Below are 27046 nucleotides of genomic sequence, written 5' to 3'. Positions count from 1 at the left end.
CCTCTCCAAGAGATGGTCGCTAGGTCAACAGAAGAATTCTTCCGTCAAACTATCCATAGCCACACAAAGGGTTAGGCAAACCTAACTACTTTGCAGATGGTATGAAATGTTTCACAGCCCTGAGTGATGTAGTTGGGACAATCTAATATTTACATGTAGGCCAGGCCTTAAAAGGATACCCCAGGCTCTATTTAAGACCCAAGAGTGGAGATTTATACAGAATAGCTACTGAAAGAGTAAGATGCAAGGATAAGGACAAATAAATGACACTTTCTGCATGGCTAAAACCATTCAAAATAACTTTATAAATTCTTTCACATTTCTGCTTTGTACATCGTTCCCTCTCACTCCTCAAGCTTGTTACTGAAAATTCACAATCTTTGCTCTTTGTTTTCTCTGAAAGGCAGCTCAGTAAAACACAAAAACAACCATCGGCACGTTATTTACAAAATTGCAACATAATCTGCCCCCCCCTCAAAAAAAATTTAAGATTCTCATTAACAAGATACTCAACAAAATGTAAATAAATGCCACATCTTGAGCAGTGGTTTCTGAAGACAATTTATAAAGGTTAGCTCACTTTTGCAATCCTGTACGACGGAGAGCGAGTCAAAGTTTCACTCACCATCGACCAGGCTAAAAATACTACATTTCAAGTATTAAATCAACGTATGAGAAGTTTTTAAAGACAATCCATAGTTTGATAAATAACACAATGGAAACAGTCTCTCTCTTTATGTTCTGAATATAAAAATGGTGTCCAGTTTTAAACTGTTAGCAAGACAGGTGCACAGACCAAAAATGTGATCAAAGTAAACCCTAAAAACTGTAGCAACTTGAGAGCCCCCAAAGTTTTAATATTTTCTAAGTCTCCGCTGAACTATGCTGCTGGTTTGGGGGCATTTGATTTCTGTCATTTGGATCTACAACGGGAGTTCATTCAAGACAAGAAATTCTATTCCCACGTGGAAAACAATTCAAGCTTCATTCGGCAGATAAATCCTATTATACCCAGCTTCTTTATGTCTTCTTTCCAATGAGATGCAACTGCAGACTATTTATTCCCTCCAGAATAATGTCCTTGGCCAGAATAACCCCAATTTGCCTCATGATGGGTCTTACTTCAATTCTCCATTTCATGCAGATCTTCTTCAGTGTCTGTCTTCTTGTGTTTCCTCATATGTTTGTATTTCTCAACATATGCCTTTACCAGATTGGCCACCTTCATGGGATTGATTTCTCCACTTTTGCTATGACAAATCTACAGGGCAAAAAACAGGTCATTCAGTTAATAAATATTGTTACAAGTGTCCAGAAGGGTGAGAAACAGATGTCAAACTACCATTTGTACCTCAGACCTGCTTTCCCAATTATGCATTCGTTGTGTAATATGAAAGACTAGCTGATAAAAAGCATAAAAAATTAACATGTGAGCAGACAGCATATAGCACTGTGTGAACTCCAAGTCTATCCTTTAGTTCAGGGGTGGGCAAACTATGGCCCGTGGGCCAGATCCGGCCCCTCGGGGCTTTGGATCCGGCCCGCGGGATTGCCCCCCGTGGTGCCGCAGGCCCAGTGCCGCTCTCAGAAGCGGCCTGCACCATGTCCCTGTGGCGGCGGCGGCAGCAGGGGGGGGCTGAGGGCTCCGTGCATTGCCCTTGCCTCCAGGCACCGCCCCCCGCAGCTCCCATTGGCCGGGAACAGGAGACCGTGACCAATGGGAGCTTCGGGGGAGGTCCCTCGAGGCGTGGCAAGGGCAGCACGTGGAGCCCTGTGGTCCCCCCCAGAGCCTGCCCTGGCGCACACCGCTGCCGCCCCGGAGCCGCTTTAGATAAGCGGCACCAGGCCGGAGCCCGAACCCCTCCTGCACCCCCGCCCCCCAACTCCCTGCCCTAAGCCCCTCCTGCACCTTGCACCCCAACTCCCTGCCCTGAGCCCCCGCCGCACCCCACACACCCCCTGCACCCCAACTCCCTGCTCTGAGCCCCCGCCACACCCTGCACCCCTCCTGCACCTCAACCCCCTGCCCTGAGCTCCCTCCCGCACCCCAGCCCCGAGCCCTCTCCTGCACTCCGCACCCCTCCTGCACCCCAACCCCCTTCCCTGAGCCCCATCATATACCTCACACCCCTCCTCTGCCCCAATCCCTTACCCTGAGCCCATTCCTGCATACCGCACCCCCTCCCACACCCCAACCCCCTGCCCCAGCCCTGCATACGATTTCCCCACCCAGATGTGGCCCTCGGCCCAAAAAGCTTGCCCACCTCTGCTTTAGCTGGCTTTATTGGTAACTCAAACGTAACAGAACACAGATGTCAGTCTAAGCTTGCGCCGCAGAAAGGGCTCCTCTGAGGTTTTCCCTGGAGGATTTCTGTCACTGGAGCATGATTCTCATCATTTCAGAAAGACTGACTCCTCTTATGTACCTACAATGAAGCTTATTGGACATAACGTCCAAGTGGCTTGGCAAAAATCTCTGCATGTCTATGCAGAATTCAAAATCCTGAGACAGAATGACCCAAAATAATAACACAAAAAGCTACATTTAAAAGAATGTTTTACAGTTGCAAAGTCAAACACTCAAAAGTTAGGAAATGCCAGAATTCAGGTTGCCTGTGCAACCTTAATTCAGCCCCCTTGTGTTTATGCATTTGATATGGTCTTAAACACATGATCCACATATTATATGTTCCATAGGCCTCCTGCCTCATTCAGGGAACAGGATGGATCTGCTCTAGTGATGAATCAGGGTTGTGTAGTGAAGCAGCCTGTTGTCTATAGGACCCCAGCCTAAATTGTTGCAGAAGCTGGAATGTGTGCAATGGAGGAGTCAGGAGATTGCAGGAAGAGGAAGGGCAATCTCATGGTTAAGGCAGTTGAATGCTACCTTAGAGAATTGGATTCTATCCCTGCCTCTGCCACAGAGTTTCTATGTAATGCTGGGCAAGTCACCTAAACAAAACTTTTCACAGGTGGTCAATAATTACGTGTTCCTTAATTTCTGAGTGGCTGACTTGCAGAAGTGCTGAGCATGAAGTCACCAGGAGCTGTGCTTTGAATGTATGAAGTGCTCTATAAGGCTAAGAACTCTGAAAAATCAGCTCTAGATGTCTCAAATTGGGCACTCAAAATAGTGGATTTCTTTAGGCACCTGTGGCACGAGAGGCCAATCTGCAAAATGGGGATAATGCCACTCACCACCACCACAGAAGTATTATGAAGATAATATTTGTGAAGCACTTGGATACTATTGTGATGAATGCCATAGAAAAGCCCATGAGGAAAATAATAATTGTGTCTTTGAAGAATTTGATTAGTGAGCAACAAAAAAGGCCTAAGGCCCCACACAGAACAGTGAGCATAAAACAAAATATTAAAAGCTGCTCAAGAACTGAGCACTGTACTGCATGATCATGTAATTAAAGACTGCATCATAATGAATACACACAAGAGGGCTGAATTCAAGTTGCACAAACAACCTGAATTCTGGCATTTCCTAACTGAGTACTTGACTCTCCAACCTTAATGTTTTTTTAAAATGTAGTCTGTGTGTAATTTCCTAGGTTTTTCAACAAAGCAAATTGAAAGTATAGAAATTCAATTACATGGCATCATGTACACACCCCTATGGGTCAGCAGCAGGGTTAAAACCTTTACATCAACTGCACAGACCTAATAGACTACCTGACAGTAGTAAGTTGTCACCCTCTATAGGGACCAGCATTTAGAATAGGATGAGACACATACTGTGCCAATAGGATTCATGGATATTTGCTGACAGCAGAGGAATGGCGAGACTCAAGAATCTCTAATTCTATTCCAGAATCAGGAGGTGAGTATCATCTAGTAGGCACAGAGTATTTTGCCCGTTTCCCAAGCTTGATCCCTTCTGCCCTGTCTCCATCCCTGTCCCAGTTCTGTTTCTTCCATACCCTTGGCTCCTTATCCCAGTACCATTCGCCTTGTTTCCCCAGTCTCCAGTTCCACTCCTCAGTCCCCAGTCTGCTTGCCCCATTGGTTCTAATAACCCGCTCCAGGCTCCCTAAATCCCAACCTCTCCCACGCACTGCCAGTCTCTCCCTCTCCCAGTTCCTCGTCCACTCTCTCCCGCTTCCTCCTCACTGACTCCTAGTCACAGTCATTCTCCTCATTCAATTTCAGCCTCCCTGTGCCTACCCCATCCCTGGCTCCTTGCCCAGTCAGCCAGCCCAGTCTCCTCATCCAGTATCAATGTTCCACCCCCAGCTCTTGTTCGCCACCCCTCCATTTCCTTCATTAGCTCCTAGTTCTAGTCTCTCTCCCTCTGGTTTTGAATCTGCCTCCTTGCCCAACCAGTCTCAACCTAACCTCCCTTGCAGCTCCCAATCTCAGTCTCTTCCCAGCCCGTGCCAGTTTTTCTCCCCTACCCATTCCCTCCCACTCTCAGACTCTAAGCCTGAATCCAACCTTGCTCTCCCCCAGTCCAGTTTTTATTCCCTTCTGCATTTGAATCAAATGCTTCCTCCAAGTTACATGGATGCCAGCAGGGAGAGGTCAGGGAGAGTGCAGGAGAGAGAGACTCCCTGCTCTCACTGCCAATGCCCAGCCCACCCCAGAGCAGTTGGGATCAACCATTTCAAGGAAAGTCTGGCTTTTCCCCTGGAGTTCTGGGCTGGAGGGAACATGCTCCGCTGATCTGTGGGGATGGTGCATGCGCAGCCTGGTCAGCACTAAGAGAAGCTCAAATGAGCTCAATGAAGTGAGAATCTTCTTCAATTTTAGAAGCTAAAACTAAAGAAGCCCAAGTATGCGTGAACCGCGATTTTTCAACGTCTTACAACTTGGGCAGATTTTCAGGGGGATGGCAAAAGGCACATCCTTGACGAAAAGGCCACCTCCTGCCAAATGTCAAGTCCCTGCTCCAAAGCTTGGGGACATGAGCTGTTCCAAGAAAAGGTCACAGAATTTAGCAAGAGAAAAACAACATATACTTCCCTAGCTCAGTCTTGGAAATGAGACTGTTTTGGCTGAAATTTTCCAAAGAAAATTCAGCCTGAGGCACACCCCCAGCATGGAAAATATCAGCCCAACCAGTTAAAGCCTGGCAAAGTTATTAGCAACCGAAAAACAGGGTATTAAAACGGGAAGTGTCAGAGAACTTTAATAATAGGCGATGCTATCAGCCCTGCCTAAAACACCTAGTTCTTATGTCAAAGCTCTGCAAGATCCCATGTAGAGTTCTAGAATCTGCCACTCTGTTACAGCATGTAACTACAAGAGCTTATAAATGTAATCCAAGCTTTGGCACCTAACTGTCCGTGCAGTTCCCCTTCTGTTTTAAAAGTAAACATTTATTTTTTTTACCTTTTGTACTGCTTTTCGGAGAATATCTTTGTATTCCTCCTTGGTAATCTCTCTCTTCTGGTAAAAGGGCTTAATGGCAAGTTTCACTTCTTCCACAGCCCTCTCTTGCATGTGGAGTTTCTTCATATACTACAAAGCAAAAAGGAAGAATGAGTAACCCAAGATTATCTGTAAGCAGCCTCCCAAGTCCAGCCCTATTAAAAAAGTCAGCTGACAAAGTGAAGATTTATGTCAAGACTTAAAAAGAGTTACAAGTGCAGTGAAACCCACTTATTAGTGAACTAGAATGAAAGTCACACATTGCGCAAACTACAATTCCTGTTCCAGTGAAACCCTGCTCAGTGCCAAGTTACTCTGGAAAAAAATGAGGGTTCTACTATATTTTGACAGTCATTCCTCAATTCACTTGTTTATTAATTTTTTGAACTAACCTCCCTAATCCAACAGCCTTGAATGCGAAGCATCTATCCATTGATAAACAGAGTACCTAAAAGGCTCTGAGATTGTTTATGAAGGCAAATCACAGCTGGGAAGATAACACTTCAACTTCAAATAGCCCTAACATTACACAGAAAACATAGGTAGTAAAGAGGTCTCCAAGATAAAGTATTACAAATCACATCAAAAGTAGCTTACAATTCTCCTGTTGCAACTGAATTCACACTACATAAAAATTGCTGCTCAATCATGGATTATCAGTGTTAGTAAGCCTTTTCTTATGGACCCAGCAGTAGATATAATAAACGTGATTTTTAGGACTTGCACATAGGTGTTAATAACTATTACAGGCCCAAAGATAGATAGTGAATCCAATCAAGAAACCCAACTCAGCATTAAGGCACTGGCAGTGGATGTAATGCAGGTAGGACAAGAAGTAATGAACTTAATATGTAGCAAAAGAAACTAGGTTAGGTTAGATAGCAGGAAAAAATTTCTAATTATAAGGATAATTAAGTACTAGAATAAGTTACTAAGGGAGGCGGTGGAATTTCTATCATTGGAAATTTTTAAGAACAGGTCAGACAAAATACCTGTCAGGGATGGTCTAGGTATATTTTGTCCTGTCTCAGCAAAGGGGGATGGACTAGATAACCTCCTGAAGCCCACTCCAGCCCTACATTTCTATGATTCTCTAACTAAAGTATTTAGACTTCTGCTGTACCCAAATTATGTCCATTTCAAAACGGAAGAGAATTAATTCAGGTATTTATGCAAGTTTGAACATTCTGGCTTTCAGGAATTTGGCATTTGATAGTAGGTCAAGCATCCCAAATGTTTTAAATTGCACTCAAACTCCCCTGCAGAGAAATTTCACACTTGTGGTGGTTTGATGCCAACAAATAGAAGCAAGAAACTGATGCAGTCCTAGTCAGTTTCATTGTGATGGGCAGGAGAGAGGGGTAGGTGGCTATGCAGAAAAGAGCCTCACCTCCTCTTTCTAAGAGCACTCAGCTACAGCAGAGGTCTGCTCCTGTGGTCTAGCAGAAGCTGCAGAGTGAAACTAACTAGGTAGAGACCTAGGAAGGGGTCTGACACACAAAAGAGTTGTCACACAGAGGAAGACCCAGATAAACCAAAGACAAGGTTGGTCCAGTGTTCCACTGGCAGCACAGTGATCCAAAGCAAAGTTAGTCACTCTGTGGCATTAGGGACAATGAAGTCACACGGCATGAAATAATATTTGTGACCCTAAAACAAGTTAAACAAAACAGAACATCTCATTCATCTCTCATTTCTGATTATAGTGACAAGCCACGGAAGTGTTGCTCATGATTTATGACAACACACAAATGCCTCAGTGGGATTGGCACAGCCTGAGCACATAACTCTAGATATATGTTAACATCAGGGCTTTCACTCACTTCTTCATTTTTTGTTTTATCCAGCGGAGGTTTAGGTGCTTTGATTTTCTCTTCCACGTCTCCAACCGAAGCAGCCTGATTTCCTGGTTCAGAAGCCGTAGCCAAGCTGTCTGGCTCTGGAGTCAAACTCTGTCCTGCCACACAGCCAAGCAGAGGAAGACTCCCCTGCATTATGAACTGAACTGTGGGCTGACTGACTGGTGCATAGGGTGGCAGGCTTGAGGGCAGAGGTGGTGTCAAAGGTATGTTTTGACTGTATACCTGCAAAATAGAGACACTTTGGCAAACGCTTCTTGATATTACAGTGCAAAAAAGCAGAGTTTAGGGAATTTAAAAGCAGCTTTTACCCACTGAAACAGAGAAGTGACTTACTGCTAAACATTTCTTTAAGTCAAAAGGGCTGAGGTTTCCATGCCACAGCAAGACTTCTGTGCTCCAGCAGCCAGCACTACTCCTACTCAACTTCTCACTGGTGGGCAGCACAGATGGACAAGCATGTATAGTATGAACCACGGCCAAAAAGCTGGGTTTTACAGCAAGACAATTTGTTCCCCAAAAGCAAGATTTTGGGGGGGCAAATAAATGCTGGAAAACAGAAGCTATAAGTATATTGTGAAGTAAAGTAATGAACTTTGATTTTTAATCTAAGTGTGAGCACGGTTTGAAGGAATAAGCAGTTAGCGGATTGCTGAAGTGCATGGGCTGTATGGAATGTACTATACGCAGAGGAAGGAGCAGAATTCTGTAATGGAAGGGGCAGGGCACAACGAGGTTACGGATGAGGTGGAATGGCCTTCCATGACACTTCGCTTTTGGAGTCGGAACCAACCTGAGAGGAATCTAGATCAGGAAACATAGGCTCAGGAATCATATAATTGGTTGGAGGAGGCTCATTTAACTGCACCTGATTTAATGTTTGGCTCAAGTCCTCTGCTTTCCAGGCCCCTTCCTTTGCTCTCTGAAGTTTGTAAAACGGCACCCCTAAAATTCCCAAGAAAAAAAGCATTTAACAGTGATAAACCCAATGCATCACAAGTACAAAGCAAGCCGTAAGAAAAGCAAAAATCTAGCAATGTGACTGGCTAAGAAAGAATTCTGTGCAGTGATTAAGTTTATATTTCACAACTTCTGCTAAGTGAGGATTTTCAGCTGCAAAAAGAAAATCTGATTATACACACTAGCCCACATTTTCAAAAGTAACTAGTGATTTTGGGTGACCAGCTTGAAACATCTGAATTTTAGAGGCTGCTCATCACTTTTTGGAAATCATGCCCCAGTAAGATGTTTGTGATGCAGTTCTACTCTGAAAGAGGTTTAACAGCCTTGCAGGGACAGACCTATGTTCATATTGTCTCAATGATTTCCATATCACATGTGCTAAGTAAAAAGATGATTCTTCTCCCAGTCTTGCAAACTCAACCTGGGATCTGAGTCCAGCTGGATTGTTTCCATTACAATCACACACAGCACTGAGGCTCCGCAGGACAAAGAAGGTCTGTGGCTACACCTGAACAATCTCACTGCCTTTCAATTACGAGCCAAGAGACATCTGTGTAAGCCTATTGTTTTTATTGGGTTTGCACAAGTACATCTGATTGGAACTTGTCAAACAATTCAGTTGATGCACAAGAAGGAACAAAATCCCGTTACATCCCTCTTAGCTGTGTTGGCTCTGCAGGGCTAACAAGAGTGAAGAGCAGTTATCTGTGCCACTGGTCACTTTAGACAATGAGAGACCTGGTCAGCACCTAAAAATTAGATTGACCCAGCTCCATCGCACAGGGCTGTGAAAAGTTTCATACCCTCGGTGATGTAATTAAGCCAACCTAACCCTCCCTCCCCCCACAGATGCAGCCAGGCTGATGGAAGAATTCTTCCGACTACCTAGCTATTGCCTCTCAAGAGGGTGGATTTACTACAGGAATTGAAAAACCCCTTCCATAACTGTAGCAACTATCTATGCAGTGTAGTTGCAGCTGTGCTGCTTGTAGGGTAGACACACACAGTTATGACAATGACTTTTCTTCAGAGTTTCACTACACAAGTGCGAGACAGCTTTCTATTTCACCAACACAGTCCCTTACAGACAACATACTCAATGCATTATGATTATGGATATGATTTTGTCACAGTAAAATTAGGCAAAATTCACAGAGAAGTCATAGCAAAAATGTACAGAATCATGGCATGGTCATGGTGGGGCTGAAGCCCAAGCCAAAATAGTCAAGGAGATCTGTTAAAGTCATGGAAGCTGTGACCAAATCATATCCTTAGTTATGACTTTTTTGGGGGCAAAACACACACACACACACACACACACACACCCACCCCCCACAAACTTACTTGGTGTTTTTTCAGCAGTCAATGCATCACTTTCTTCCTCCTGTAAATTCCATGTAACCCTTTTCACAAGTGCTTTAGCTTTCAACACAGGACCCTGAGATACTGCCTCCAGCTCAGGCTTATTTACATCATTGGCTTTTTTATCTAACACGGGGCACTCATCGTTAGCATCTTTCACACACTCCACAACTTTATTTTCAGATAAGCTTTGGGTTGGTGTTGCGTCACTTTCATCCTGCACAATAACGTCCTTCTCTCGAGGTGATTCTATTAGAGATGGACACACTTCAATATCTTCTATTTTAGTTGTAGTCTCCTCCAGGTTCACACTGTTGTGGCTACTAACCACAGCTGAATCAGTCCCATCTATTAATTCCCTCTCAAGGGAAGCATCTATATTGTCGTGTGAAGCAAGAAAATGTGTGTTCTCTGGCAGCGGGGGCGCAGCTTCATTTGTAAATTCCTCAGAGATTTGCTCCATCTCTGCACTCTCTTGGGCATTTTCCTGTCGTACAGCAGTGTCTCTTGGAGTCTCCTTTTCGGGTATGATGGCTGACTGGAGGTTTAAGGAAACATCTTCTGGTGTTGGCTCTTCCAGCTCTTGTTTCAAAGAATGACAATGTACAAAAACACTAGATACATTGTCATCTGAAGACCTCTGATCCTTCTCTGGAGTAGAAAGCGATGACACCTCTTTTGGCTTGTGTTTTCTTTCCTTGGAGCGTGATCTAGATCGTGGCCTTTTCCCCCTAGATTTAGTGCTTTTGTGCTCCCTTGACCTCGATACAGAGGGTGACCTAGATCTCCATTTTCTCCTCTCCCGTGACCTGGATCTTGATCTCTTTCTCTCCCTTGGCCTTGAGCTATCATCTTTTTTATCATATCTCTCATAGCTTTTGTCTCTCCTGTGCTTCCGCCTTTTAGTTCTCTCAATGCTATTTGATCGGGAACGCTCTCTTCCTCTTGATCGAGAGCCAGATCGCCTTTTCTTTTTTCGGCTTTCATAAAACTCAAAAGAGGAGCTGTCAGGACTCCCTGAGCGTGACCTGGATTTCTTTCTGTCCCTGGACCAGGAACCTTTTGCTTTTTTGTCTTTCGTTTTATCCTTTGCTTTCTTTTTTTTTGATCGTTCATGACTACTGGAACGATCACTAGAAGACCTCCTGTTCTTGGATTTCAATTTGTGCGTTTTACTGTAGTCCTCTTCAGCTGACCAAGAGGCGGACCTGGAGCTTCTTTCCTTCGAGCGTGTTCTTGACCTGGACCTTGATGGGATTCTCTTATGTTCTTTGAGGAGTGCCTTTTTTCTTTTCCGTTTTTTCCGGCTTCGGGAGCTGGAGTTTGACCGGGATCGGGAACGCGACTCTCTCTCCACTTGTTCTCTTTTATGGATTTTTTGCTGCCCATCATTACTAGAGTGGCTATCTGGCTCCAGCTTCATATTAGCTCTAGCTAGGTCTTCTGCATCAAAGAACACACGAGGACTTTCTCTGCTTTCTTCTTTTAAATACTCCAGATTAGAAGTTCGTTTGACTGCAGAGGAAGTACAGGGACTGCTTTGAGATTCTTCCTCATCCATTTTTTCTTGTTCAGTATCGGAGATCTGTTCCACAATCCTACCCTCTATTGTCACATCATCATGAGACTCTGTGTTACTTGATGGAACATCAGATGATTCAGCACCCGACCCAAAGATATTTTCTACCGTGTAAGGGGTAAAACGACGTACAGTTTGAAATGTTTGAACTCTGGGACTTTCAATCGAAATGGTTCTGGTGATATTTGTTAGCGGCACCCCTGAGACAAGCCTTTCAGGACTGCTGTTTGTTGAACTTGAATCTGAGCCTGTTGGATCAAAGGGATCGTATAATATTTCACTTTTGATCTGCTTTGGTTTTTTAATTGAGAAGAGAGGGGAAGGATTCTCTTTCCGTTGCACTTTGTTGTCTACAGGGCGGAAGGTATTACAAAACCCAGGATTAGACAGTCTGCTGGAATGCCCTGCGTTTCCAGGGATATTAATCTTAAAGCTCTCAAAAGAAGAGCTTACACCTTTACTCCTGGATGACCCCAGCAGCATTGTACTCCCATAGACACCTGTATTTGTGGAAAAAGAGCCTCCACTTGTGTGTGTCTGTTGTTGAGATTCCTTGGTATTTGACTTGTTGCTTTCCATCTTGCTACCTTTTCCTGATTGATTAGTGCTCCCTTTGCCAGTCAGCTGGGTTATACAGGAACTGGGGATGTCACAGTTTTGGTTCCCTGAAGGTTCTGATTCTGAATGCCTGCTGACGACTTCCTTTTTAATCTTTGGTATCCTGGGAAGCTCAGAGATGTCAATCCTCTTGGGAGCTGCTGGTTTTAGCAGCTGTCTCACAGCTACACTTTTTGAACTCAAATTAGAGTTACTGTTGAAGGGTTTCGAAGATGTGGAGCAAGAGGGCACTGCATGTTTAGAATCCCCATTAAATCTAGGCATTTCATCTGATTTTAGACCAGGTCTGCTCGGATTTGCCACACTGAGAGTCTGAACAGATCTAGGAGTCATTGAATATTCTAATCTAACAGCTGCTCTTCCCGCTGTTGTCTGTGCCGGGTTCACTGCCTTCTTGAACCTGCTTAACGAGGATGATGTTGAAAATAAGCTTGATGAGGTGGGTCTGGTGTGAGGATTCAGCCCCAATGAAACTGAAGGTTCTGCACTGGAGCTGCTTGCTGTGGTCCCTGAGTGCAATGTACTTGGTTGAAGATTTTCTCCTGATCCACCTTCCACTCTTAAGTCACTAAGTGAGTTTCTCTGCAGTGACGGAACTAAAACATACAAAAGAAAAAGTTAATCTTTTCAACATTTACTTCTTTTATTCCAAAATGAAAGTAACATTAACTCTGTACAAGTCTTAATCTTCCACTTTTGCCTGTGGAAGCATTCTTGGCAACAGCAAGCCACCACACCCACTACCATTTTAGTCAAATGCTCAAGGCTTATGTTGGACAATGGTGTCTTTGTGGCAATCAAATATCCCTAGTAGAGTAGCAAGTGCACCTGGAAACACCAAAGGCCATATAATGAGATGGTTTCTAATCTTTTAGCCATAGACCGATTAACATATGTGGACAGTGATATGTGGGGAACTAAAGAACAATTAGCTTTAAGAATTATGTTTAAGTTTTCAATATGAACAGATATTTTCCAAGATAAGAATGATTAAGTCAGGAGAGTGCATGTACCTGAATATATGAACACAGCACCTACTCTACCAAGTATTTAATTTTCTTGCCCAGCTCCTCATCGCTGTACTTTGAGCTATCTGTTCATACCATTTACAGTGTATTTCACAAATAAGAAGGCAGTAAACATGTGAAATTCCAGGAAAAATGGATTTTAAGTTCCCTTTGCTTAATCCAGTTCACTGAGAGTTGTGATAAATGACAAAACAGCTACAGTGCAGTACTTATATATAGGGCCCTACCAAATTCGTGGCCATGAAAAACGTGTCACGGATCGTGAAACCTGGTCTCCCCCCATGAAATCTGGTCTTTTGTGCGCTTTTACCCCATACTATACAGATTTCACAGGGCGAGACCAGTGTTTCTCAAATTGGGAGTCCTGACCCAAAAGGGAGTTGTAGGAGGGGAGGGGGTTGCAAGGTTATTTTAGAGGAGTCACAGTATTGCCACCCTTACTTCTGCGCTGCCCTGGCGGCCAGAGAGCAGCAGCTATTGGACGTGGGCCCTGCTCTGAAGGCATCGCCCTGCCAGCAGCAGCGCAGAAGTAAAGATGGCAATACCATGCCATGCCACCCATAGTCCTGTGCTGCTGCCCTCAGACTGGACAGCCAGAGAGTGGCGGCTGCTGACTGAGGGCCCAGCTCTGGCAGGCAGTGCAGAAGTAAGGGTGGCAATACCATACCATGCCATCCTTACTTCCGTGCTGCTGCTGGCAGCGGCTCTGCCTTCAGAGCTGGGCTCCCGGCCGGCAGCCGCCGCTCTCCAGCTGCCCAGCTCTGAAAGCAGCGCCGCCACCAACAGCAGCGCAGAAGTATGGGCAGCAGTACCACAACACCCCCTACAACCTCCTTACGACCTCACCCACAATTCCTTTTTGGGTCAGGACCCCTACAATTACAACACCGTGAAATTTCAGATTTAAATAGCTGACATCATGAAATTTACGAGTATTAAATTCCTATGACCATGAAATCGAACAAAATGGACTGTGAATTTGGTAGGGCCCTACTTATACAGGTGACAACCACCACCTCCCATTAAACCAGTTCTTCCAATGACCTTGTCACTATGCAATTAAAACAGAAGCATGGGTGTACATGTCAAAAACTTACTATTTTGACTCTAGTTAGTACCTACCACCCTGATCCCATAAACGTTTATGTATATGCTCAAAGTTAAGCACATAAGTAGTGTTTATAGGATAGAGACCCATGTGACTAAATACGAAACAGTTACTTAAGAACTGAAGCCAAACCCTCACCTGCCCTCTTTGCTGTTAGTGAACCATCTCTGTTGATGACCACATCAGACCCACTCATCATGAGGAGGCTCTGTCCAGACAGGATGCTTCCCAACAGGTCAGGCGCAGGGGGAGCTTCTGTTTCTTGATCAGGAATCAAGACAGGCACACTTCTCCTGCATGTTACAGAAGGGTTACATTTTCCTTACTTTTACATTGCTCTCAGACTGTACAAATGGATATTACAATGAAACTAAGATCAGCTATTGGGGGCTTGCAAAAGAACTGTGTGCTCAGCCAGTACAGTTCCCTTTATAGGAGCTGGCTTCACAAAAGGCATTCAGCTTCTGCTGCCCTCTGCTGAGAGGTGGTCAAAATACCTACTCTCTGGACTGGTGCCATACAATGGCAAAGTGAGTGGTTATATCAGATACCTGCATGTCTTCGGTATGCTCTGCAGAATGAAATCAGAATTAAAGCCAAATGCCTTCAGCCACTACAGTGGCCATCTGAAATAACACTACTTGGAAGTGTCACTCAATTGCTCAAAAAACAAACACTTTTTTATCAAGACCTTATTAATTTTTTTAATAACCATAATGTGTCATTCAGAAGTTTATCATAAGCATATCTCCCATCACAGCTGTCTGGTCTATCTCAACCTTTCCTCCCCATTCCCCAGTTTACTTTTCAGCAGACCTATATTACTATCTCATAGAATTTACTTAAGTTAACTTAGTGGTTTATGGGCACCTATTGTAAAAGAACCAGAGTGCATGACAAATTAAATCCAAGAGCTAGATTAACAGGCTCAACTATAGACAACACAAAGCCCTCTCCCTGTATTACCTAACCATTAGGGAAATTACTTACCTATACTTTGTCTCCTCTGGAGACATCATTTTACTGGATGCCTACTCTTGGGTCTTTTTTCTAGAACTTCCATAACTCTCAAATATTATTGGCCCACTGAGGCACCAGTAGGCACAGCTGAAGGGCAGACTAAGTGCCAGTGCCTCAGTGCCGTTTGGGGCACTCCACTTCAGTTCATGATGAGCACAACGCAAATAGCAGTCCAACCTTTAAAGTATTATTTATGCCAGAAGTATATGCCTACATGACAGAACTACCACATAGTGTAAAAATATTTGCCTTCTAGCTCTGATGGGAAGATGAGCAGTAATTCAGTCAAGTGATGTCTTCAGAGCTGCTGAATTACAGGTAAGTAATTCTGCCTTCTGAACAAGAAGCTACCCCCAAAGCCATCCCACAGGATCACTGAGACTTCCCAAAACCTCTTCCTCCAAATGAGAGGTGGGGAAGTGGAGAAAAATATCAAATAGCCAAGAGGCATGACCACATTATTCCTGAGATTATCTTGCTTGCAAACTAAAGACAGGCAGCCACTTAAACCCATCATACCATCGGGGCAGTGAGATGACAACCTGGAGCTCCCTTATTTTTCCAGTGGGGTGAGTGGGTGTGGGTGTGGGTGTGTGTTTTCAGTCTTCTCTCCCGCACACTCACTTTCCCCTTGCTCTAGTGGTTTTTTTACTCTTTTTCCTTTCACTCATACCCTAATCTGTCCCCCGGCCTCTCCTCATTCGCTCAGCTCTGTCCCATCTCCGCCAGCCACCAACACACTGGAATCCTGAAGCTCTCACTGCACTTCCTTCAGCCAACTCCTCCAGTCAACTGCAACTGAACGTCCCAGTTCCAGCATTCCATTCCTGTTTATTAAAGGGATACTGTCCCAAATATTCTGCTGCTTATTTGAACAGAGGAAAGCTGAATCACTGACTGCCCAGTACATATAACCAGAGGTTAAAAGTGAACACTCTTTCCTCAGTCTCCTTCTAAACTCTATCAAATGGCAGAGGAAACAGGTCACCCAAATCATCCGCTAGTTTACTGATCTCCTTCTCAGATTATATGCAGCTTCTTGCACCGCACTGTGTAGAACCAGTTATATGCCCACTCTTCTGAAGTGCAATATGAAGACCCTTTTTTGTGGTGCACACCACTTCTCAGACACAATTTTTAACTGAGAGAGACTGCAGGTTGCTCAGTGCTCCCAGACAAATGTTGCATTTTAAACATATAAGGTACAAATGGCCCGACCACGTCAGAACAAGAAGGGATAACTTCCAAATGTGAAATTTCAATATGTTAGTTAGATCTACTGAATGAGGAGCAAGCAAGGAGGATGTAAAAATGGGATACAGTGAATCACGAGGAAAGACAGCCAAAGAAAGCATGACAGAGTTTAAAGCACAAGGCTAAGTGTTTTAAAAAAAAAAATCTCCCAACTGCGGGTGTCTCAATGTGACTAATTGAACTGTTACTAGTGTAAAATGTATTATAGTTAAGGCTATGTTCTAGTCACAGGTATTTTTAGTAAAAGTCATGGACAGGTCACGGGCAATAAACAAAAATTCTCAGTCTGTGACCTGTCCATGACTTTTACTATATACCTCTGACTAAAACTGGGGGTGGGGAGGGCGGCTCAGGAGGGCGGCCCTGGCGGCGTGGTGGGTGCTGGGGGGCATGCCGGGTACTCGGGGGGTTGTGGCATGGGGGGGGTGCCACGGTTGTTTGGGGGAGGGGGAATTGCAGCCCGAGGGGAGCCGCGGGTGGTGGGGGGAGTGGGGAGGGTGGTTCAGAAGGGTTGGTGGGGCTTGATCAGGCTCCCTACCCAGCTCCTGGGAAGCAGCAACCCCAGCTCCTAGCTGCATGTGCTGCCTCTGCTCCACCCCAAGCCCCAGGTCTGCAGCTCCCATTGGCTGGGAACCGTGGCCAATGGGAGCTGCGGGGGCAGGGCCTACAGGCAGAGGCAGCATGTGGAGCTAGGAGCTCAGGGAGGGGAGTTCCTGTCACCCTTCCGGGGAGCCCCCCACCCCAAGGTAAGCACTGCCTCGCACCGCAACCCCTAGCTCCCCGACACCCAAACTCCTGCTGCTGGGGGGCAGGGGAGGGCCCAAGATTGCCTCAGCAGTGGCCAGTGCACCTGGCTTGGGGGCTGCCCAAGCTGCTCAGGCAGCCCCCAGACCAGGCGCATCCATGACTTCCATGACAAACACAAAGCCTTAGTTGTAGTTCCTTAGCAACTGCCCAAGAAGGGCCAAAATGTGCTCCGATTCTGGATACCTAGAGTCAAAAAGCTCATTCAGTCTTATGACCCAGATTCCTTCAGTCTGTTTTTATACAATTAAAAAAATAATAATAATTTGGCTGCCTTACCCAGAAAGTCCCACAGAAACGGGTCTAGCCACAGGCCGATGAGATCTTAATGCTGACTGGGAAAGAATTCTCCTTTTGGCGCTCACAGGTGAAGCTGGGTTGGCTGGAATCTCTTCATTACTGCAGACACAAACACACACAAAGGGAAACTGTCAACTTAAAAACCCTTGTTTAAACAATTATCTACTATTGACACCACAGCGAAGGCTACTAGACCTGAAAGAACATAGGAAAAAAGTTTCCTCCCTTTATTTTAGTTAACTTTTTGCATACAATAGTTCTTTATAGGGGTTTGTATGGGTGTCTCAAACTGCAGCAGGAAGGAAGTTTTTTTGTTTCTTTTTTTTAAACATATGGGTAAACACAACTATAAAATCACAAAAGTTAGGGGGATATTCAAGGGAAGGTGTCTTATCAGAAACAATCTTTAAATCTTTTCTAAAATATATTAGACTTCAAATGGGCAGTATCCCTTTAATGACAATGGTCAGATATGCTTTTTCAATTTAAGATTAAGCTTTAAAAAGAGGTTTCAGACTTATTCATGAGATAAGTGACTCAGAAGTGGCATTTTGACATGATCTGGCAGGATTTCTTCCGATTCAAGTTTCTAAAATTGAAGGGGAATGGGAGAGAAGAGACCCATATAACCCCACAGATTCATTGTACTTTTAGAGTTAAGGCACTGCATCATTATAACCTCCAAAATTTGCTAATTACTTCTTAATAAAGAATATCACATTCAGTCACAAGTTAGTTAACAAGAACCAGATTCTAAAGACACTTAAGTCGCTTCACACACAGATGACAAAAGTGACTAATGATTTTTGTATGCCCAACATGAGACTTCTTAAAATGGCTTGATTTTCAGAGGGTGGATATACTCAGCAATTTCTGAACATCAGGCCCCTCTAAAAAGTCTGAAGTTGGGCACAACCACTAGTCATCTTTTGGTCTGTAGTTTTATATTACTGGTAAATATTATGACTAAGGCTAAGATTTTGTCATCGTTATTTTTAGTAAAAGTCAGGGACAGGTCACAGGCTTCCATGAATTTTTGTTAATCGTCCATGACCTGTCCCTGACTTTTAATAAAAATTACGGTGACAAAAATGGGACTGAAGGGGTGATGCAAGCCCAAGCCTGAGCCCTGCTGTGGCGGTGGGGGGCGGTCCAACACCTACCCCCTGCAGCAGCTCAGAGGTGTGGGGGCCCCCTGCCACCTGAAAGCTCCAGCTCCGCTGCTCCGGGGCTGAAGCAGAAAATGTCACAGAGATCTCTGGAAGTCACGGAATCTGTGACCTCTGTGACATAATCTTTGTCTTAATTATGACCCCGCCTCCAAATACATATATATTTAAAATATTTAATTTTGAAGGCATCCAGGTATTTAGTATTAAAATATTTTAACAGCATTAAAACACATCTGAGAAATTATCAGATCTGTGGTCTTGATCCCAAGATCTTACCTGTCATATGGGTCCAGTTCATAGGGATCTCCAAACACAGACAGAGAAGCTGCACCAATATCTGCTCTCATAAGGCCAAGTGAGGGTTCTATCGTTTTATACACAGAAGGGAATGAAGCTCCATGTACAGGTTTACCAAGGCCAAGAGTTCTTGCAATACGGGAGCGAGCAGTAACCTCATTTTTCACCTGGACAGGGTGAGGAAAAAAAAGTTGTTAACTACTATGCATTGTAAGATCGGCTTCTATCAACACCCAAATTAGCTACAAGTGTAAGGAGGGAAGAGTGGGTGATACCTGGCACTAAAAGCATGTGGCAGTTTGCAAAAAATTGTTTTACTCTGATTTGGGTTGAAGTTTGCAGAGCAAGCAGGTTAAGAATGCGTGAGGCCTGCAGGTGTTGGGCACGAGTGTGCTCTGTGTTCAAGGCCCTAACTTCTCTCACTAGTGTCCAGCTGATATGGTGAGGACTGCAACGTTTACTATTTTTATTTAATGTACTGTAGTCAGTATAATGGAACTTGCATAGGTTGATGAGGGTAATTTTACATTTCTGTGTAAAAACATTTTTATTGAACCTGTACGTCATGCTTCTAGTATATACACTCAGTAAGTTGCACATATTACATTGAAATGACCACTCAAGTTAATTTCTGAAATACGATACCTTAACACAAGGTTCTGTCGTTCAAAAGGGATGCTATCAAACTCCACGTGATCTTAACTACTCTAAAGACTGTGGAAAAGGAAAACTGTAACTGTAGGGAATAACCACCACTTAAAGCTGAGTATGACAAGCTGCAGCACTGCAGTTGTGCCACTGTACTGCTTGCAGTGTAGACATACCCTTAAGTTTGACATGGATGGAAAAATTCCATAGTTTATCAGTGGGCTTAGAAACAGAGGGTGACGGAGACTCACATTTCAAGTGAGCGTGGATTGCTGTCGAACAAAAGTGGCAGTTCATGTGCAAGAGCACAGTGTGAAATCTGCAGGGTTCAGTTTATACATTGAACCATATGTTTAATTCCAGGGTTTGGCAGCAAGCTATGCAAATATGCTTAGATGTTAGTTCAAGTAGACTAACTTCCCATTCTCCCATACTGCAGAAGGAGTGAAGAAACTCCTGTTTCCAAGGGATTTCAGTGGAAGAGTTAGGGTAAGAATGCTCAATCCCTAGCATTACTGGTCCAAATGAGAAACATGAAGAAGCTCTTTTCATACAGTGCTACAGTAGGAACACTGAGAGTTACCAAAAGAAACTATACCATTTGCTCAAGAAACTCCCTGAAAACGCACAAGAACAAATCCGCACAGACACACCCCTAGAACCCCAACCTGGGGTTTTCTATCTGCTACCCAAGATCCATAAACCTGGGAATCCTGGACGCCCCATCATCTCAGGCATTGGCACCCTGACAGCAGGACTGTCTAACTATGTAGACTCCCTCCTCAGACCCTACACTACCAGCACTCCTAGCTATCTTCGAGACACCAATGACTTCCTGAGGAAACTACAATCCATCGGTGATCTTTCTGAAAACACCATCCTGGCCACTATGGACGTAGAAGCCCTCTACACCAACATTCCACACAAAGATGGACTACAAGCCATCAGGAACAGTATCCCCGATAATGTCACGGCAAACCTGGTAGCTGAATTTTGTGACTTTGTCCTCACCCATAACTATTTCACATTTGGGGACAACGAATACCTTCAAATCAGCGGCACTGCTATGGGTACCCGCATGGCCCCACAGTATGCCAACATTTTTATGGCTGACTTAGAACGACGCTTCCTCAGCTCTCGTCCCCTAATGCCCCTACTCTACTTGTGCTACATTGATGACATCTTCATCATCTGGACCCATGGAAAAGAAGCCCTTGAGGAATTCCACCATGATTTCAACAATTTCCATCCCACCATCAACCTCAGCCTGGACCAGTCCACACAAGAGATCCACTTTCTGGACACTACAGTGCTAATAAGCGATGGTCACATTCACACCACCCTATGCCAGAAACCTACTGATCGCTTTTCCTACCTACATGCCTCCAGCTTTCACCCAGACCACACCACACGGTCCATTGTCTACAGCCAAGCTCTACGATACAACCGCATTTGCTCCAACCCCTCAGACAGAGACAAACACCTACAAGATCTCTATCAAGCATTCTTACAACTACAATACCCACCTGCTGAAGTGAAGTGAAGAAACAGATTGACAGAGCCAGAAGAGTACCCAGAAGTCAGCTACTACAGGACAGGCCTAACAAAGAAAATAACAGAACGCCACTAGCCATCACCTTCTGCACCAGCTCTCCAACGCATCATCAAGGATCTACCACCTATCCTCACAGATCTTGGGAGACAAGCCAGTCCTTGCTTACAGACAGCCCCCGAACCTGAAGCAAATACTCACCAGCAACCACACACCACACAACAGAACCACTAACCCAGGAACCTATCCTTGCAACAAAGCCCGTTTCCAACTGTGTCCACATATCTATTCAGGGGACACCATCATAAGGCCTAATCACATCAGCCACACTATCAGAGGCTCGTTCACCTGCACATCTACCAATGTGATATATGCCATCATGTGCCAGCAATGCCCCTCTGCCATGTACATTGGTCAAACTGGACAGTCTCTACGTAAAAGAATAAATGGACACAAATCAGACGTCAAGACATTATAACATTCAAAAACCAGTCGGAGAACACTTCAATCTCTCTGGTCACTCGATTACAGACGTAAAAGTCGTAATTCTTCAACAAAAAAACTTCAAAAACAGACTCCAGTGAGAGACTGCTGAATTGGAATTAATTTGCAAACTGGACACCATTACATTAGGCTTGAATAAAGACTGGGAGTGGATGCGTCATTACACAAAATAAAACTATTTCCCCGTGTTTATTTCCCCCTCCCCGTACTGTTCCTCACGCGTTCTTGCCAACTGCTGGAAATGGCCCACCTTGATCACCACTACAAAAGGTTTTTTTTCTCTCCTGCTGGTAATAGCTCACCCTACCCGATCACACTCGTTACTGTGTGTATGGTGATGCCCATTGTTTCATGTTCTCTGTGTACATAAAATCTCCTCATTGTATTTTCCACTGAATGCATCCGATGAAGCGAGCTGTAGCTCACGAAAGCTTATGCCCAAATAAATTTGTTAGTCTCTAAGGTGCCACAAGTCCTCCTTTTCTTTTAGTAGGAACACTAGCACTCTCAACATTAAGCAGTCATCGGATAAGATGGAAGGTGCTCTCATGGATTGGTAACTGGTTAAGAGATAGGAAACAAAGGGTAGGAATAAGTTTTCAGAATGGAGAGAGGTAAATAGTGGTGTCCCCCAGGGGTCTGTACTCGGACCAGTCCTATTCGACATACTCATAAATCATCTGGAAAAAGGGGTAAACAGTGTGGTGGCAAAATTTGCAGATGACACAAAACTACTCAAGATAGTTAAGTCCCAGGCAGACTGTGAAGAGCTACAAAAGGATCTCTCAAAACTGGGTGACTGGGAGACAAAATGGCAGATGAAATTCAATGCTGATAAATGCAAAGTAATGCACATTGGAAAACATAATCCCAACTATACAGATAAAATGATGGGGTCTAAATTAGCTGTTACCACTCAAGAACGAGATCTTGGAGTCACTGTGGATAATTCTCTGAAAACATCCACTCAATGAGCAGCAGCAGTCAAAAAAGTGAACAGAATTTTGGGAATCATTAAGAAAGGGATAGATAAGACGACAGAAAATATCGTATTTTCTCTATATAAATCCATGGTACGCCCACATCTTGAATACTGCGTGCAGGTCTGGTCACCCCATCTCAAAAAAAGATATACTGGAATTGAAAAAGGTTCAGAAAAGGGCAACAAAAATTATAAGGGGCATGGAACGGCTTCCATATGAGGAGCAATTAATCATACTAGGACTTTTCAGCTTGGAAAAGAGATGACTAAGGAGAGATATGATTGAACTCTATAAAATCATGACTGGTGTGGAGAAAATACGTAAGGAAATGTTATTTACTCCTCCTCACAACTCAAGAACTGGGGGTCACCAAATGAAATTAATAGGTAGCAGGCTTAAAACAAACAAAAGGAAGTATTTTTTTCACACAACACACAGTCAACCTGTGGAATGCCTTGCCAGAGGATGTTGTGAAGGCCAAGACTATAATAGGGTTCAAAAAAGAACTAGATAAATTCATGGAGGATAGGTCCATCAATGGCTATTAGCCAGAATTGGCAGGGATGGTGTCCCTAGCCTCTGTCTGCCAGAAGCTGGGAATAGGCTACAGGGAATGGATCACTTCAGGATTACCTGTTTTGTTCATTCCCTCTGGGGCACCTGGTATTGGCCATTGTCGGAAGACAGCAAACGGGGCTAGATGGACCTTTGGCCTGACCCAGTATGGCTGCTCTTACGTTCTAAATTTACTGAAGACAGTACTGAGTAGTAAATAAATGAAAAAAGCTCCTCTGTTAAGTATCGTTCTCATAGGACTATATTATATACATTGTACATAATTCACCTGTATTCAAGTCATGCTTGCTGCCATTAAAACAATGTATTTAGTGTGTGATGGCTTACAGTGTTACACCAGAGAAATTAAAATAATGGCAGAGACTTTTTTATACCAGCATAAACTGATATCTGAACTTACTCGTATCTTCTTCCCCTTTCTCCTCTTTACTCGACGCTTACGTCTCTTGATCCATGTCCCTGAACTCTTTTTTCCAACGGAAGACTTTGTCTGAGTTCTTTTTTTGCCTGCTTTCTTCTTTCTACCTGAAGAGACAAGCATAGCAAAGTATTTGACTGACGAGCAGAATTGTGTACACACACACACGTAAAGTTTCCCTACAGACTACAAACAAGTTTACAAAAGAAAAAGCTGTGATGTGCTGCAAAGGATCCCAAACTAGAATTAAATAGTGCAGTTGGAAGGGTAGGGATATAAAAGCTCGGTTTAAATGCGTCACTGGTTTTTAACTGAATACAAGTTCTCTTTAAAAGCATTAGAGTGATGTAATCATGCAGTACCATGGAGGTAAGCAGACATATCTGCTGTACTGTTTTCAGCTTGTCTCATGCTTTGTTCACTGAAACCTTTTACTTGGTAGACTAGGAATCCTGGAAGGGTTCTGATCCCCTTACCTGTTTTTCTTTTCTGCCTAGTTGGAGCCCGTGGTTGCAGAGGTCGCTGGTATACCGCTGTGCTTAGCCCTGCTGCAACTGCATCAATTGTTTCGTCAAGAAGAGAAGACATCAGATACCTCGGCACATGCTGCATTTCAGAACAAGAAATCACATAAGTTATACATATTGTAAATGAGCAACAAAAGTTTGAGATTGCTTTTTAAACAAGTGCAACAAAACTATTTGTGATCCAGCACCAAAGTTCGCTTTTCCCCGACCATCATGAATGAGGCTATCAACAAGAAATGGTTCACCTTTAAAATTAAGTCACTTGTATCACCAGCACATGCTGTATCTCAAGTGAAAACTGACATGGCTTTTTAAATCTGCCTCCATGTTTAAAGCCAGGGACACTTTTACTCCAATGCTTTATTCTGGTGGGAGAATATCACATCCACTATCACTGTGAAACCTCTCCAACCCCACACAACTGTCCACTGGCTTCTCCCAAAGCAGGACTAATCCATACTGACCAAAAATGAAAGCAAAGTCGAGGCAGTGTGGGGCCCAAGATCTTAGCTTCCTCACTTTTCAGGCTACATTTTCCCCTTAAAACCCCACAGACACACCAAAGGCGGCAAATCTCAACACCAACATCCTGGAGCTGAGCTTAAGGATAAGAGAGAGACTCCTCTTCAGAGTCACTTCCTCACAATAAGCAGGAACTACTATTTCATGGCTCAAGTCCCTTTTCCCTTGCACAAGAGGTGTGCACCCACCTCCAAGATCCAGCTCCTGAAGGTCCTGAGTTTGAAGTGCGAAACTCAGGACGTGAAGGGTATGTCTACACAGCATTTTGAAGCAGGCTGCCAACCTGGGTTGACAGGCGTAGGCTAGTGGGGCTTGCACTAGTGCTCTAAAAATAGCTGTACAGACAGCACTCTGAAGATCTGGCTCGGGCTGAAGCTCAGGCTCTGAAACCCAGGAAGAGGGGTGGGTTGTGTAGACCTAACCGAACTCTGATCATCCAGAGGAGATTAGAGAGCTCCCTTGATTGTCCAGTGGTAGCACAGCTTTTAGTAAAAAAGGTGAAAAAACAACAACGTACTCTAACCCAGTAGTTCTCATCCAGGGCCATTGGGGGTACTCAGAGGTGTTCCAGGGGTATATCAACTCATCTAGATCAGTGTTTCTCAACATGGGGGTGCACAGGATGCATTTAGGGGAGTTGCAAAGTGCAGGGCTGGTGTTAGGGGGTGGCAACCACACCACAGGGAGCTCCATGAAGCTAAGTTACATGCTTCAGCCCCAGGTGGCGGGGCTTTGGCTTCAGGGATACACTAGTTTGGAAAGGTTGAGAACTACTGCTCTCACCTAACCAGCTTGGTTAAGTGCTATGGTTTTGTGAAAGCCACATCTACACCACATATTACATTGAGAGTTCAAGGGGAAAAGCAATTTCAAACCACCATAAATTCAGAGATATTATTGCACTACTTTAGAATAACTCATGCTGATACAATGCTTGCAGTGTACCAGCCTATTACATTTGTATATATTTACATAAAATATGTAAACAAATGTACAAAAAATGACTTTTACATATAAACTCCTATACATGGCATATACAGGACAGAAAAACTGCTCTAGAAGTGTTTTATGGTTGCAAAGTAAACAAAATGGGAAATTAATATAAACTATAGCTGACAGAAGAAATTTCATCTCAATGTGGTGTTAGCATTGAAGACTAATGAACATACTTTAAAATGTCAAACACACCCTACAAAACTTTTTCTTCAAAAGGTATTCATTAGGGCAGAACTGCATTTTAAGCTCTGTGGATGCCAACATGTGCCACACACGAACATTTTCTGTTGGGGGGTGGGAGGCGAGAGGAGTAGAGGGTACCTAAACATTGAAGATTTTAACTATACCAGGTACATCTGGAATAATGCATGAATTACACAATGAAGTTTCTCCTTCCCCAAATACTAGAGGTAACTGAGGATATGAAATCAACACCTTTCTGTATGTGCCATGGGGCACAGCAGAAGAGCTTCTCTTAGCTATTGGATTTTTACTTGAGCTCTCGGGTCAAATCTAAGTATCAGCTAGAGTAAGAGAGGTGTGCTTTTTTTTTAAAAATGAAGTGAGCAATAATACCTTTCTAGGGAAAGTTTGTAATCATCTCTGCAGATTGGAGAAGTGGAGCTCGGAATGATTTCTTGAACAGGAAGTACTTGGCACCCAGTCTCGCACTACTATGCAACGATTAAGTCCCCGTGCACCACCTCTCTCATCTGCAGGGAGACAGCTACACACTGTATTTATAAAACAACAGGTAGGGAGAGAGTAATAAAGCACTAGCAGTTACCCTGCAAAACCTTTGATTTCAAAACACTTTTCTAGTGTGACTGTATTAAGCAGTTACCATCTAGGGTGAGAAAGGGAACATCATCTACCAACGACTTTCATCTATATTTTTCAAAAGTGCGTCCAACATTTTGTGGGATTTTTACTGTGTTATTGATCCTTTTTTAATTTGGGGGGCTGAATATTGGGAGTGAGGAGTTGTGTCAACATACCATCTGGCATGACCTACCTCCAGAAAAGAGACTAACAAATTTAAGGCCTATTAGGGCTCTTTGGGGAAAGTCCTAAGATCATTTAACCTAAACCATGTTAAGGAGGACCCAAGTGCATGCTGGAACCTTGTTTGCACTTTGTTTTGATGACTGGACTTTTTGCTATATTTCAGATTGCTTTGAGTTTGTTCAAGATCTGTTTTTAAATAGCATTGTTTGAATTAGATGCACTACTGGAAAACTCTGAAAGGAAAGTAATTACTTCTCAGCCCATGGGAAACTGAGACAAGGTATCTTAGACTGAGTAACTTAGAAGGGAAAGTCTTGGTCTTTTGTTCTGCTTTTGTCATTTTTGTTGCTTCTTTATGTCTCTACTTTGTTTTTCTTTATTTTTTGTTCCTAGTTATAGGTATCAAGGCTATTGAGCATCAGGCCGTGGTTTTTCTCAGGTTTCATCTAGATTTTGTTTTACTGTCTTGTCTGATTGCCAGCTTTAACCACTGGGGGGATGGGAGGGAGGGAAGAGAAGCACCATCTCACCTCTGATCCAGCTTTGTTCCAAACCAGACCTCAGGA

At 43.8% G+C, this 27046-nt stretch overlaps 1 protein-coding gene across 2 annotated transcripts in view; it reads right to left on the bottom strand.

Annotated features, from left to right (window-relative positions):
• Positions 1 to 297: 297 nt before the first annotated feature.
• The window catches only part of PHRF1 (PHD and ring finger domains 1), a 45661-nt gene continuing 18912 nt past the window's right edge, over positions 298 to 27046 (bottom strand). Inside the window, exons 9-18 of one of the 2 annotated variants that reach the window (XM_074954752.1) lie at positions 23904 to 24033; positions 23410 to 23534; positions 18726 to 18913; positions 17257 to 17376; positions 14038 to 14192; positions 9549 to 12359; positions 8035 to 8186; positions 7206 to 7466; positions 5344 to 5472; positions 298 to 1261 (exon numbers count right to left, since the gene is read on the bottom strand). In XM_074954752.1, coding sequence (XP_074810853.1) covers positions 1124 to 1261; positions 5344 to 5472; positions 7206 to 7466; positions 8035 to 8186; positions 9549 to 12359; positions 14038 to 14192; positions 17257 to 17376; positions 18726 to 18913; positions 23410 to 23534; positions 23904 to 24033 — 4209 coding nt within the window. In that variant the 3' untranslated portion in view covers positions 298 to 1123. The remainder of the gene's footprint in view (positions 1262 to 5343; positions 5473 to 7205; positions 7467 to 8034; positions 8187 to 9548; positions 12360 to 14037; positions 14193 to 17256; positions 17377 to 18725; positions 18914 to 23409; positions 23535 to 23903; positions 24034 to 27046) is intronic. The other variant, XM_074954753.1, reaches the window with a different exon arrangement.

This window comes from Natator depressus, chromosome 6 (genome assembly GCF_965152275.1).
Source record: "Natator depressus isolate rNatDep1 chromosome 6, rNatDep2.hap1, whole genome shotgun sequence".
Classification (NCBI taxonomy): Eukaryota; Metazoa; Chordata; order Testudines; family Cheloniidae; genus Natator; species Natator depressus.
This window is presented reverse-complemented; position numbering and strand designations above follow the sequence as displayed.